The sequence below is a fragment of the Sciurus carolinensis genome, chromosome X (genome assembly GCF_902686445.1).
Source record: "Sciurus carolinensis chromosome X, mSciCar1.2, whole genome shotgun sequence".
In the NCBI taxonomy this organism is placed as follows: Eukaryota; Metazoa; Chordata; class Mammalia; order Rodentia; family Sciuridae; genus Sciurus; species Sciurus carolinensis.
In genome coordinates this window covers 15,933,165-15,947,277 of record NC_062232.1, presented here as the reverse complement: position 1 = coordinate 15,947,277, position 14,113 = coordinate 15,933,165, and the positions used below count along the sequence as shown (strand labels likewise).

At 35.3% G+C, this 14,113-nt stretch overlaps 1 protein-coding gene and 1 non-coding gene across 3 annotated transcripts in view; both read left to right on the top strand.

Annotated features, from left to right (window-relative positions):
• Pola1 (DNA polymerase alpha 1, catalytic subunit) overlaps positions 1-14,113 on the top strand; it is a 288,260-nt gene that overhangs the window by 37,665 nt on the left and 236,482 nt on the right. For both annotated transcript variants that reach the window (XM_047536617.1, XM_047536616.1), the window contains 8 exons: positions 1,483-1,572; positions 3,027-3,143; positions 4,365-4,540; positions 7,212-7,341; positions 7,817-7,936; positions 9,419-9,518; positions 11,099-11,223; positions 13,680-13,829. In XM_047536617.1, the coding sequence (XP_047392573.1) occupies positions 1,483-1,572; positions 3,027-3,143; positions 4,365-4,540; positions 7,212-7,341; positions 7,817-7,936; positions 9,419-9,518; positions 11,099-11,223; positions 13,680-13,829 (1,008 nt within the window). The remainder of the gene's footprint in view (positions 1-1,482; positions 1,573-3,026; positions 3,144-4,364; positions 4,541-7,211; positions 7,342-7,816; positions 7,937-9,418; positions 9,519-11,098; positions 11,224-13,679; positions 13,830-14,113) is intronic.
• On the top strand, positions 10,465-10,594 carry LOC124972752 (small Cajal body-specific RNA 24). Its single transcript, XR_007106532.1, has one exon. It is a non-coding gene; the product is annotated as a small Cajal body-specific RNA 24 (non-coding RNA).

Sequence of the window (14,113 nt, the reverse complement as noted above, 5' to 3'; positions counted from 1 at the left end):
TGTTTTGGGAAGTTGTTGGGTCAGACACCTCCCCAGATTGAGAGAAATCAAGTAAAGTTGGGACTACTGTGGATATTAAAGAGCCATGTGTTGGCAATGTTCAGGTGGGCTACCCAAATTGATCAGTGATCTCTAAACTCCCAGTATGCTCTATGAATTTTTTGTGGACCCTTAATAAAATGGCAGGGGAGTAATAAAATGTAGCTTTTCACAAAGCTAAATGCATTCAATATAAAGAATTTCTGTCTTTTTTTGAGAATATGTTGTGTCTTTTCTTCCATTTTTTAAATTTGTTCTAATTAGTTATACATGACTAATTATTTTGACACATCGTACATAAATGGAGTATAAGGTCTCATTCTTCTGACTGTACATGATGTAGCATCACACCAGTCTTTTAATCATATATACACATAGGGTAATAATGTCCAATTAAAAGTGACCTCGAATTACCAAGAACTACAAGGAGATACTTTGATGAAAATAGGAAAGTTATAAGTCTGTATTAGTCCTTATGAAGACTCAAAGTAATTAAAGAACGGTGAGTGATTTTGTAGAAATGAGAGGTAAATTTGGAGGTAAAACCCATGTAGCTCTTCAGTGGAAAGACTAATAACAGAAGTTGAATAGAGTTCTTTTTAAAGTGATGGTGTTGATACATAAGTAGGTTTGTTCATTTGTTAATGTCCTCACTTGACAAAATCAAATGCTACAACCTTGTCATGTTTCACACATACTATTTTAAATTGACTTGAGAAGTCCAACAGTTTGGAGGTACTATTAGGTTTGGCTATCATTTGTGACGTGCCCTGAATTACCTTATCCAAGTACAGTGACCTAGAAAATTCTCTTAGAGTCAAACTGACATTTTTTAAACCAAGCTAGTTGTGGAATATGTATAGCTATCAATTTCTATTTTAAGACATTTTTGATAAGAGCAGATCGAACACTTGATTTACATTCAGCAATCCAAGTGGAAGGCTTTTGTGTAAAAATAGGTTTATATTAAAACCCTAAGAATTATTTTATTTGTTTTTAGTCGAGTTTCTTATTTATCTGTTCTTACAACACTATTTGGGAATAATTTATTCAATCCTTGGGATTTCTTTCCCTGATAAATACAACAAAGAAGTCTACCAGGGATTATATAGGAAAGTAAGTAATGTTTTTGAAAGATACTCTGATTTATATGTTTTAAAGTGTGTCCAATGTACAAACATGTCTCTGTGGAAGGACATTTCTACTCTTGATGTTGCTTAGCACTTAAAATTTTGCTTTATTCACATGCATGTTACTAGAATGAGCTCCTCAGAGACTTTGTGCAATCATTATTGTAAAACCTAGAATATAAAATTTCATTGCTGCATTTAGTTTTGTAATGGAGGGTTTCTTTTAACCCTAAGAAATCTTAACCCTGGTTGGACAAGAAGCAAAGGTATAGTACTTTAAAGAGTCAGTGACTGGTATGTTTTTATCTAACAGAATGTGAAGGTTGAGGTTGCCACAACAGAAAGAACACTGCTAGGTTTTTTTCTTGCAAAAGTTCACAAAATAGATCCTGATGTCATTGTGGTAAGTAACTTTTTGATCATATTGTGGGGAAGCTCTTCGTTCCTTAGTTCTTTTCAGTGTGGCTTTATTGGTTATTTTTATTGTTTATTTACTTTTGAGCACCAAAGAATCTTTTCAGAGTGAAATGAATTGTTATGCTAATTGTAAATAGAAAGGGGAAAAATTCTAGCCTACTATATTTCAGGACCCATCTTGAAAGTATGAGAAATTCTGTTCATAGTCCTCTGACGCTCTGGCTTAGGCCCTCACCTACCCTCTACTAACAGTATTTTGAGCCCCTAAGTGATATCATGGAGCACCTATGATACCTGGCCTGATTTAGGGTGTTAGAACCATATCTGAGTGAGAAATTCAGATGTAAGAAAGAATCCTGACATGAGTTTGAGTCCCTGATCCCAGGCATAATTTGAAAATGATACATCCTTGTAGTCCTTTGGGTCTTTTAATTTAGTAGAACAAAACTGCCATAAATAGATAGTGGGGTATATGTTTTTATGTGGTGTTAAAGTACATGTAACATAAAATTAACCATTTTGACTGCTTTTAAGTGTACAATTCAGGGATATTAGCTACATTTATAATGTGCAGCCATTAACACCATCCGTCTCTAATTCTTCATCTTCTGAAACTGAAACAGTACTAATTAGCTCCTCCTTGCCCCAGCCCCTGGCAACCACCATTTGTCTTCTGTCTCAATGATTTTGTATACTCCAAGTGGTAGTCTCTATTTTTAATTAAAATTAGTAACAAGTAACTATTTATTGATAACAATTATTTTGAACCTCATCTAATTTTTAATAACAGGCAAGTGAATAGTGTTATTTGCATGACAGAAATTGGAAATTATAGAAATGAAAAATATGGTTGTATTTTGAGTTATTTTCTACTCTATATAATTTTGTTTACTTCTTTTTTAAGTTTTTTACTCAAACTATTCACTGATATTTTACATTTATTTTGTTAAGTGTCTAAATCAGTAGGGTTCGAACTCAGTTTTTAAAGAAGCCAAATGAAGTTCCTGAATTTTCTAAGAAGTCTTTTGTAAACTCATACAACACAAGCAGGTTTTCTGTTTTTAAGGAAGCAAAATGGAATTGTTTAAATACAGCTTTTAGTGATCATGTAAAAGTATGGGATGTTAAAATTTACATTTGCCTTTGAGATTGTGAGGCATGAGCTGCAAATTAAAGACAGCATATGAACCTTGCATCAATTAGTATGAAATAAAGTTTATTTCAGCAATCTGCTTAGCAGCCTTGTTAATGTCAAGGCTAATGAATGCTGCTGATGAATAAATTCCTGAAGAAGAAAGGACCTCCAATCGGAGGTAAGCTCATGATGTCTTCAATTAAAGATCAGAAAAAGAAAGGGCAAAGAAATTCTGTGCTTTTGAAGATACATCGTCTAATTTGTGTTTGTTATAATGTTATTGGCTGCCTCCTTTTTCTGCCTAGGGTCATAATATTTATGGGTTTGAACTGGAAGTGCTACTGCAGAGAATTAATATATGCAAAGTTCCTCACTGGTCCAAGATAGGTCGTCTGAAGCGATCCACCATGCCAAAGCTTGGGGTAATAGTAGTTTTGAAAATCTTACTTCTTTTATTTGTTTTTTTTTTATATTGGGTACTTACCAGGGACACACTACTTTTTTGAATAGGATTTGATTGTCTTGTAGGAATTTTAGTACATTTTAGCTTTGCTGCAAAATGTCTTTTCCTTGGAATCCAGCATTTTACTTGAAAAAGCCACTGGTCATTTTTTAAAATCAATGATTGGAATCTAGGAATAGTAAAGAAAGACAGCACACATACATGTTACTATCTCTTTGACATTCCTGAAGTGATAGTCCTTAGGGTAGGGTTGCAGGGTTCAGAAATCATTGAGTATTTTCATTCAGGAAGATGGGAAAGAATGAACGGAAGGGAGCTGATGTGAATAAGAAACCAGTGGACTGTGTGCTTTTTCATGTAGTTAACCTCTCATAGCAACTCCAATTTTATTTTGTAGACATTCTTACAGGTCTAGTAAGGGAAAAACAGGTTTAAACCCAGGTCAGTCTGACTCTTTTAATGCCCATGTGCTTTTTATTCTGTTTGCTTGCTTCATATGTGGAGGCTTTGGTCTTCTTTGTATGAAGCACCTTCTTCCTAAACCTGATACCACTGAGATTAAAGTCTTATTTTACCCAAAACTTACAAATAAAATCAGCATGTTATCTCATCAGAGAACTTACGAATTTGTCCCTTCCTAATGATCTCTTGAGGATTCTGTTGCTGTTCTCTGCTATCAGAGTTGGGGCTCTTCTTTTTCTGTTCATATCTTTAAGGTGATAAGGACATTATTACTTATTCCAAATACTTGCCTAGCTAACCCCTTATTCTCTTCAGACTTTTCTGTATATGGAGTCATCTCAGTGAGGTCTACCCCAACTAGTCTTATTTTAGGTATAGTCTCCCCAAATTCCTTATCCCTCCTATCCTACTCTACTTCCTCCCCTTTTCCAGAAACTTATTACCTCCTACAAAAATATACTTTCTTGTTTATATTGTTTATTTTTATTGTATATTTTAAATGAAGTCATTTTTAAAAAATTTTTTTTTACTTTGTTCACTGCTGTACCTAGAATAGTGTCAGTCAGATACATGGTAAATGTTCAAAAAATTTAATTGATACATGCAAGAATGAGAATTTCATCATTATAATTTTGGGGTCAACCTTATAGTAGGATAGAGTGTAATGTTCTCAGTATCTGATCTTTCATGGAACTTGGTTTTTATCCCCACCTTGTAGGGCCGGAGTGGATTTGCTGAAAGAAATGCTACCTGTGGCCGAATGATCTGTGATGTGGAAATTTCAGCAAAGGAATTGATTCATTGTAAAAGCTACCATTTGTCTGAACTTGTTCAACAGATTCTGAAAATGGAAAGGATTGCAATTCAAATGGAAAATATACGAAATATGTACAGGTATGGTCCCGAATTCTTTAGAATCTGTTTATCTTGAAATTAGCAACAGAAGGATGCCACTACTGTCTTTAAGCTGGAGGAACCTGTGCCATTGGTACCATGGAACAGAAAATTGTCTTTACGTCGCCACCATCATGTCCGTTACTTCATATTGAACTAGTTTACCTCTCGAATTATTCTAATTTGATCTGTTTATGTCCATTTCCTTCACATGTTTTAACATTACCTTGATGTTTCCTATTGGCAATTTGGAAATTGATATTAGAGTTTGACTCTTCTTTCACTTAAGTAATGAGATATTTTGAAAATACAACAACTGAGCAATCATTAAGTCATTTAGAGATATTACTTTCTTGTTTTTTAAGTGAGGTTTCTGCTTCCTCTCTGGCCATTTTTCATTTTTTTCTACTGTTCCTCCAGAGTTCTTGGACTACTGCTCTTTTTTGACTTTGCTTTCTCTCCAAGTAATTTCATCAAGTCTTGAAAATTTAAATACCATGTGAAGACTGATGCCCCTCACTTGTGTTTATTCAGTTTTGACTTCCCCCCTGAATTTCTGACTCATGTATCCACTTGATATTTAATATGAACCTTAAGTTCGTTCAAAACTGAGCTCTGATCTTCTGTTGTGTCTTTCTGTAGTCTTCCCTTACTAAATTAATGCTACCTATATTTTTCCAGTACCACTGTAAGCCTTCAGTCATCCTCTGCCCCAAACCTCTGAGACTTCCTTGGTTCCTCTGACATCCCACAGTAGATCCATTAGCAATTCTATCAATTCTTCTAAATATATCTAGCTCTGATAACATGTTTTCACTTCCATTGGTCCATCCCTGATTCAGGGCACCATCCTCTTCCCCCTGAATTAGAAACTGTCTTTATTAGTCTGTTTTCTGTTATTAATAATATAGTACCATAGACTAGGCAAATTAAAGAAAGGAGGTTTATTTTGACTTATGGTTCTGGAGGTCCAAGCTTGAGGAGCTGCATCTAATGATGACCTTCTTGCTGGCAGAGTCCTGAGGTGGTACCTGGTGAGAGGCAGAGAGTGCATTTGTGTATCCTTGGCTTTCTGTTTATCTTCTTTTTTTTTTTTTTGGGTGCTGGGGATCGAACCTAGGGCCTTGTGCTTACAAGGCAAGCACTCTACCGACTGAGCTATCTCCCCAGCCCCTCTGTTTATCTTCTTATAAAGCTACCTGCATTCAATCATGGGGGCTCAAAGCCCTCACCTTTAGATACCTTAGTAGTTTTAAAATACCTTAGTATTTAAGTTTCTACCCTCATAATATTTCACAATGAGGATTAAATTCTGACGTGAGTTTCAGAGGACATAAAAACCATATTCAAACTGTAGCTCTGGGTCTTATATTACCAGTCTCCTTGGTTTTTCTCTTGCCCCCTCTTTGTTTATTTTCAGTCCAGAACCAGGTTATCTTATTAAAATTAAAGTCAACTCAAATCCCCCATTGACTCTGTTTCATTTGGAGTAAAACTAGTTTTATTTTGGCTTATGGGGTCCTATACAATGTATCTCAAAGGTGTTAACTGTCTTCTGCTCTCACCATCTTTCTTTCTCAACCAGACATATTGATGTACTTCCAGGTTCTGGAACTGCCAGATTTGTGCCCAGCTCAGGGTCTTTGAGTGCTATTCTGACTGCCTGGATTGCTCTTCCCTCAGATACCTTTCCATAAGTGTTGCTCCTATGTTAGCTTTGTATTACTGTAACAAAATTTCCTGAGAAGAACAATAAGAAGGATGGAAGAGTTATTTTGGCTCACAATTTTAGAGGTTTCAATCTGTAGTTGGTTGACTCTGTTGCTGTTTTGTTTAGGCTTGTGAGGAGACAGAACATCAATGTGGGGAACACATGGGGAAAGAGGGTGGGAGAGAGAAAGATAAATATACCCTTCAAGGGCATGACCCCCCCATACTTCCTTTAAGCCCATTTTTAAAAAGTCTTCACCACCTCCCAAATCCATCATGGATGAATCCATTGATGATGGCTAGAATCCTTATGGTCCAATTGCCTCCCAAAAGCCCTACCTCTGAACAGTGCTGCACTGGGGACCAAACCTTCAACACATGAGCTTTGGCGATCATTTCAGGTCTAAACAATAACACTCATTCACCTCTTCCAGGTCTTTATTTTCAGTGAACTTTTCTCTGGTTCCCTAACTAAAAGTTCAGTCTCTACTCTTGATACTTTATACTCTCTTTGAGTCTTAACTTTTTCTCCTTACAAACACTTTGCATTATATAATATACTACATATTTAATTTATTTTTCTTTTTTGTATTCTGCCTTCACCATGAGAATTTAAGCTCCATGAGGACAGGAATTTCTGTTTTGATTATAGCCAGTGCCTAGTGCATGGTAAACGTGCAATTTATACTTACTTGATAGAATGAATGAAAGGATTCAGTAATTTTCAGGTATGTAGTTGTTAACATGTATGAAAATTTTTGTGGATTTTTTTGTGCTTAGAGAAGGGCACTGGGATCAATTCCTAATTACATACCAACCTTATTTTAAATTGTTTCCAAAGCCAAGGTGCTGTTGCTTTGAAGTTACTTATACCAAAAATTCCTTGTAATATTTTATGAAGTTCTGATTATAGTCATTGTTTCTTTTAATTACTCGATTCTGTTTCATTCTTACTTTACAGTGAATCTTCTCATCTGTTGTACCTGTTGGAACACACCTGGAAGGATGCCAGGTTCATTTTGCAGATCATGTGTGAGCTAAATGTTCTTCCATTAGCATTGCAGATCACTAACATCGCTGGGAACATTATGGTAAATTTAACTTAGAAAGGGGGAAAAAGCATTTCCTGTTGGATTCAGTGCTTGCTTGGGGTAGTTGTTATATGATAATGAGTCTAAATGCATGCTTATAAAATGAGTAACTTGGATTCTGAAAGCTGGGCATCTTTTGTAAAAGGAAAAACTGGTTGGGAGAAGGGGAGGAATGCCAGGTGCAGTGTGTTGAAATTTGGGCGAACATAAGGATCATCTCTCTAACATCTGGATGCATCTGGTGGAATGGTCCTTTTGGGGGTAAAGAAATAGCCAAGTTTTCAATATTTTAAGCTCTCTCTTTTATAATGCTTAAAGAAAATGTTAGAAATAATTTGCTACTTTTTCCCAAAGAAGCAGCCTTTGTTTAGTAGTAGTTTTGAGGGAGGTACCTTGATGCTATTAACCAGCTCAGAGTTGCTTTTGTTTATTGTGATTTGGAGCTCAAATTGTAAAAAGAACTTCTATTTAATAGTCCAGGACACTGATGGGTGGACGATCTGAACGTAATGAGTTCTTGTTGCTTCATGCATTTTATGAAAACAACTATATCGTGCCTGACAAGCAGATTTTCAGAAAGCCTCAGCAAAAACTGGTGGGTCCAAAATTTTGCTTTTTCTTATTCCTCCTTTTTATTACCTAGATAGCGTTTTCTTTTTTGTTCCAACAATATCTGCTTCTAGAATAATCCCCTGTGTTATAGAAACCATGTCAAGTTTGTTCCATTGGGTTTGTGTGGTTTCTCCTTTTTCTCTGTAGAGACACGATTTGTGAAATACGAAATTCTTAGAGGTGGTATTAGACCTCTTTGATGGATGGCCACATGTGGAAAGTGTTTTTTCACTTAAGCACTATCCAAAGCTAAATGTCAGTTAAACCTTTAATTTTATTAAACCAATGAGCTTTTACTTTTGTGTTGCATTTTTCTGTACAGGTTTAATATCCCTAATCTGAAATGCTTAGAACTGGAAGTATTTCGGATTTTGGATTTTTTTTTTCACATTTTGGAATCTTTGCATATATGTAATGAGGTATCTTAGGAATGTGATCGAAGTCTAAACATGAAATTCATTTACACCTTATATACATAGCCTGGAGGTAATTTTATACAATATTTTTAGCGTACCTGTGTTTTGACTGTGTCCTGTCACATGAAGTCATGTGTGGGGTTTTCTACTTGGAGCATGATGTTATTACTCGAAAAGTTTCATATTTATGAGCACTTCAAATTTTAGATTTTCAGATTGGGAATATTCAGTTTGCTCTTGTGTGATTATGATCACTATAGTCAGGTTTCTGAAGTGGCCTCTGATACCGGGGCTAAAACTTTACTCTTCTATCATCATTGATAGTAATTGAGTCAGAATGGAAATTTAATGTTAAAAGTGTGATTAAGGTTTTTGTATTTGCTTGTTTTATGTACCTTACCAGAATTGATATAGTGAATATTAATTTGGAGCTATTTAATTTCTCCAGAGGCATTGAATGTGGGCTGTTAGTAAACTACTTAGGAACGAATTTTCAGTATATGGACATACTTATTTTAAGGTGTCTATATTAATAATGAGGGTAAGCCAGGCATGGTGGCATGTGTCTGTAGTCCTAAGCTACTTGGGAGGAAACAGGAGAATTCACTTGAACTGAGGCATTTGAGGTCATCCTGGGCAGCATAGCAAAATCCCACCTCAAAAAAAAATACCTATGTGAAATACTGTATGTTTTACATCATGAATGTTAGAGTTATGAATTTAATAGGCCCTTCTACAACTTCAAATTCTATATAAATGAAAAGTTGTACTTTTAATAACCATTGATTTGGAGATATGCAATTCCTATGAATTTAGAAACATTTAAAAATAGATTTTGCATATTTTCCGAGATTGCATAGGAAACTAACATGCTTGGCATTCATTTTGATTCATGAACATATTACAACAACTCTTTTCCTACAGGTAGAACCACTAACTAAAAATAGTGTTTATTAAAACTGAGTACGGTTATTGGAAAAGAGAGAATACTAAAACTTCCTAATTAATTAATTGCTGACTGGTGAAGTTATCTTTCCATTTGATGTTAGGGAGATGAAGATGAAGAAATTGATGGAGATACCAATAAATATAAGAAAGGACGGAAGAAAGCAGCTTATGCTGGAGGCTTGGTTTTGGACCCCAAAGTTGGTAAGATGAGGACACTGGATTGGTTTACTCTGGGTGTTAAGAAATTTTTTTCATGTAGAGCTAGACTTGAAAACTAGAAGACCTGAATTGTTTCTTGGAGGTCAGCAAGTTGATCTCATAATGATCTTTTTTTTTTCTTGTACACATGTGCAAATCTTGTTTGCCAGTCAGCTAATATAGAATTAATGTGAATTTTTTCCTGCTGTTCTAATATAATTTTATTTATAGACATTGAAAGTTAAATTTCATATAATTTCCATGTAACTTGGAGTACTGGTTTTTACTTTTTCTAACCATTTAAAGATATTAAAACTCTTAGCTTATGAATGATACTGAAACAGGCAATTGACCGAGTTTGGTTTGTGCATACTTTGCCAACCCCTGGTGAGGGTGTAGATGCTATTTGTCCTGCAGTGGGAGTACCTCTCCCTTCTTCCCTCCATTCTGTGAGGGTTGGTTCTGCCAGGACCAGTTTATTTGGCCAGCAGAGTTAAGTACAGATAATAGCCACAAAATTGAACTTTAACCGAAGAATAACTTTTCTTTTTGAGTGGCAAAGATGATGTTTTGTGACAGAGCTAGAAAGGATCTTATTTTTAAACCATCTTGACCATTTCAAAATGTACAGTAGTAGTGTTACATATATTCATATTGTTGGATATAATGTGAATTTTATCAAGTAATTCACTCTGAGTGGGAGACATTTTTGACAAAAGTGAATTTATTATTGATTGAAATCACATGGAACAGTGGTACTTTGGTGTTACATTTGGATTTGAATGCTGACTATGTGATCTTGGGCTGCCTGTTGAACATCTATAAGCCTCATTTTCCTCTTCTGTAAAACAGAGATAAGAATAATCTACAGAGGTATTTAAGGAATAAATGGGATTGTTTGACACAGGCTAAGCTGTCAATAATATGTTTGTAGTTATTGTCTTAATGACGGACATTTATTTTTATTCAGTTTCTTCTCAAAGTGAAGGAAACTCTTTGTAAATGTCCTAGAGAAATATAGTAGCTTTCTGTTCACCTTTTGCAAGCAACAAGGGTGGATCGTTCCACTACTGACATTCATATAAATTCCTCTTGTCTGGTTTTCAGCACAGTTTGTGTACAGGTAAATGGATTACCCATTTTATTATTTGAAGATGTGTTTGTAAGAAATATATAACCATTTACTGGTGTTTTATTTAGGGTTGGGTGGGAGAATAGGCGGGAAGGAATGCTTGCTTGAAGTAGAATTTAGCAACATTCTTTTGGAAGTGGATATGATCTCTAAAATAATTGACCCTGAATGGTGTTTTCCCATAATAATGATGTATTTGGGGACTATTAGGGAAGGACTGGTTGGAGCTGGTTTCATGGAGAGACAATGTTTTCATCCCTCTTTTGTGATCTGGGTTTTCACTCTAATGAAAGTCATTTTATTGAGTGGTAGTCCACTTTTTTCCCTTTTGTCTGCTTCATAGTGCTGGATAGTATATGGTTTCTATTATACTTAGTAGAGTACTTCTAATATGTTTTGACAGTGTTTTTCTTTAGACTTTTTATGATTTTATGTGGCCTTTTTATTTCAGGTTTTTATGATAAGTTTATTTTGCTGCTGGACTTCAACAGTTTATATCCTTCCATCATTCAGGAATTTAACATTTGTTTTACAACAGTGCAAAGAGTTGCTTCAGAGGCCCAGAAAGTTACAGAGGTTTGTATTTTAACTGGGGTCTCTTTAAATGGAGCTTAAAAGTATTGCTTAAAGGAGGAGAACCAAAAGAGTTAGTATTGTAGTTTTTCCTCTTAAAGGATATATTAATTATGTCCTTTCTTAGTTATCAAAAAGAGGTTGGCCAGAAAGAGACAGACTGGTTCTTTATCTTTTTGAAAACAGCGTTATTGAGGTATAATTCACACACCACACAATCCATATATTTAAAGCATGCATTCCTGGCATTTAGAATATTCCCAGTTTGTAACCATTACCACATTCAGCTTTAGGACATTTTTATTATTTCCCAAGGAAACATTTATTGTCACCTCCCTCTCTTCCTCCTACTTGTAGGCAATCACTAATCTTTCTGCCTGTATAGATTTGTGTATTCTGGACATTTAAAATGAATGGAATCATATAACATGTGGTCTTTTGTATCGTACTTCACACCTTATTTTCAAGGTCCATCTGTGTTGTAACATGTATTGGTACTTTGTTCCTTTGTTTTGCTGAATAATACCCCTCTCTTCGTGTGACTGGAACATTATTCCCCACATTTTGTTTACTTTTCTTCCTACCTGCCTGCCTGTTTTCCTTTTGTCCATCCATCCGTCCGTCTGTCCTTCCTTCCTTCCTTCTCTTTCTTCATGGCATAAGATGTCTGTTTGCCCTCTAGCTCCTTAATTTACATGTCATTTAGTTCCAACCACATGCCTTGGAGCTGTTTTTCAGTTCCAATTCCATATTCCCAGAAGAATCTAATAAGTTCCCAGAAGAATCTAATAGGCTTGCCTAGGTTAGTCAGCACCTCTGGTCCCATCACCTGTGACCACAGGAGTGGGTTTACAGAGTACAAATCTGGCTGTTAGAGTTGAATCTTTCTTTGGGACTAGAGGATAATCTTACAGAGATGGTATTGAGTAGACAACCCCCCAAATAGTGACTGCCTTTGATAATATTATTTGGGCTTTGTTCTACTGTACCAGTACTGCGGTAATTATCATTATCCAGTCCTTTTTCCCAACTGCTGCCAACACTGTTTTGTTTATTTAAGCTTTTCAGTTTGGATTCTGGATATATAATAGAATCATTTCAGAGTGGAAGGACTTGAGAAGTCATCTAAGAAATTTACATGTAGCTCTTAATAGATTCTGTATCATTTTCCTGTACAGTATTTTGTCTTCAGATCAGTTAGTGTCACATAGGCAGTAATGGTAAAAGCTGGGAGTGGATTTGCAAATTTTCTGACTTCAGATCCTTTCAAGTTTACTTTTCATTTGACTTTCATAGTTGCTGTAAATAAATTGGAATCTATAGCAATACCTTTTTAATAGGTCTGCTATCATCTTGTGCTATATTGGGAAACAATAGGTCCTTATTGCTCTAAGAGTTTCATTTGCAAATATTGATCTTTATAAAATTAGATACTTTGTAAAGTCTGCCTTATCAAGTGGCATTGACTTGACATACTTTAAGCTAAGAGATTTATTTTAAATCTTGTACCTTTGAAAGGGCAAATGCATCTGGCTTTTCTTTGTATCCTGTTAATAGAATTAATGGAGACTTGAGAAAAATGGTCTAATGCTTTCCCTGCTTTTCCTGCTGCAAATTTTAATATAAGACTGCTGGTTGCTTTTTAAAAATGTTGCTATTCTTCTGCCAATTGTAAATCAATTTATAGGTAAAAAGTACTACATCAATGCTAAGGAATATATTTGTATTAATTTTTAGAAATGTCATGGCCTATTTAAATGTGCTTCAAATTCTTAAAAGAAATTTTCTGGTTTAGTATTTAGCTTTTTATTTTTAGTCTAAAACATTTACAATAATTGCTATGATTCTCCATAGTTTTAAAGTTCTATAGCATTTTGTTTGGTCGTACAAATGCTTTAAAACAGTAGTTTAGCTGCTGGTTATTTTTTCAAATCCTAGAAGTCTGTCTGAGTGTTTGTATTTTAAAAGCAATTTCCCCAAACATGTTGCTCCTCAATCTTGTTGAAGAGGATGGTAGCATGTGTAAAAATCTATCCCTTTAAATGAAATCAAAATTTGTGAGTAACTACAGGGGAGGGAGGTATTGGGAATGACAGGCTGCTAAAAGGGGAGCGGAGGGGTGGGGTTGGGGGAAGGGCCATGGTCTGTAGTTTGTTCAACTCTTTTTTAGGGAATGTTGATCTTTACTCATGTAAGAAAGAAGCTTTTAAAGATGTGATTATGGGTGGCTGGGGCTGTAGCTCAGTGACAGAGCGCTTGCCTAGCATGTGTGAGGCACTGGATTCGGTTCTCAGTACCACATAAAAATAAATGAATAAAATAAAGGCATTGCGTCCATCTACAACTAAAAATATTTAAAAAAGAATGTGATTATGGGGTAAAATGCCTACCAAACATTATTTTAGAATTTTATCTTACCAAAATTTTACTCTCTGAAATTTCTATTGTATGTTTATCAGGATGGAGAACAAGAACAGATCCCTGAGTTGCCAGATCCAAGCTTAGAAATGGGCATTTTGCCCAGAGAGATCCGGAAACTGGTAGAACGGAGAAAACAAGTCAAACAACTAATGAAACAGCAGGATTTAAACCCAGACCTTATTCTTCAGGTATATTTTTTCACTAAGAAACATCTGAATGAATATTTCAGCTTTTCTAATTTGATCGTTTAGGAGTAGTTTAAATAGGATGCTGTGGGCAAGTGCATGTACTTATTTTATTTGTGGATAGGTATCCATTCAAAAACACTAGACTGCCTCAGAATTGGAGGCACTTCTATCTGCAGTAGGTGTACCTGTGCAAGATCTTTCTGAATTCTGGAAACTTTGGAGTTTGTATATACTTGCTTCTAGGAGGTTAGGGCATCATGGATCTGAGAGGACAGGTTGAGTAT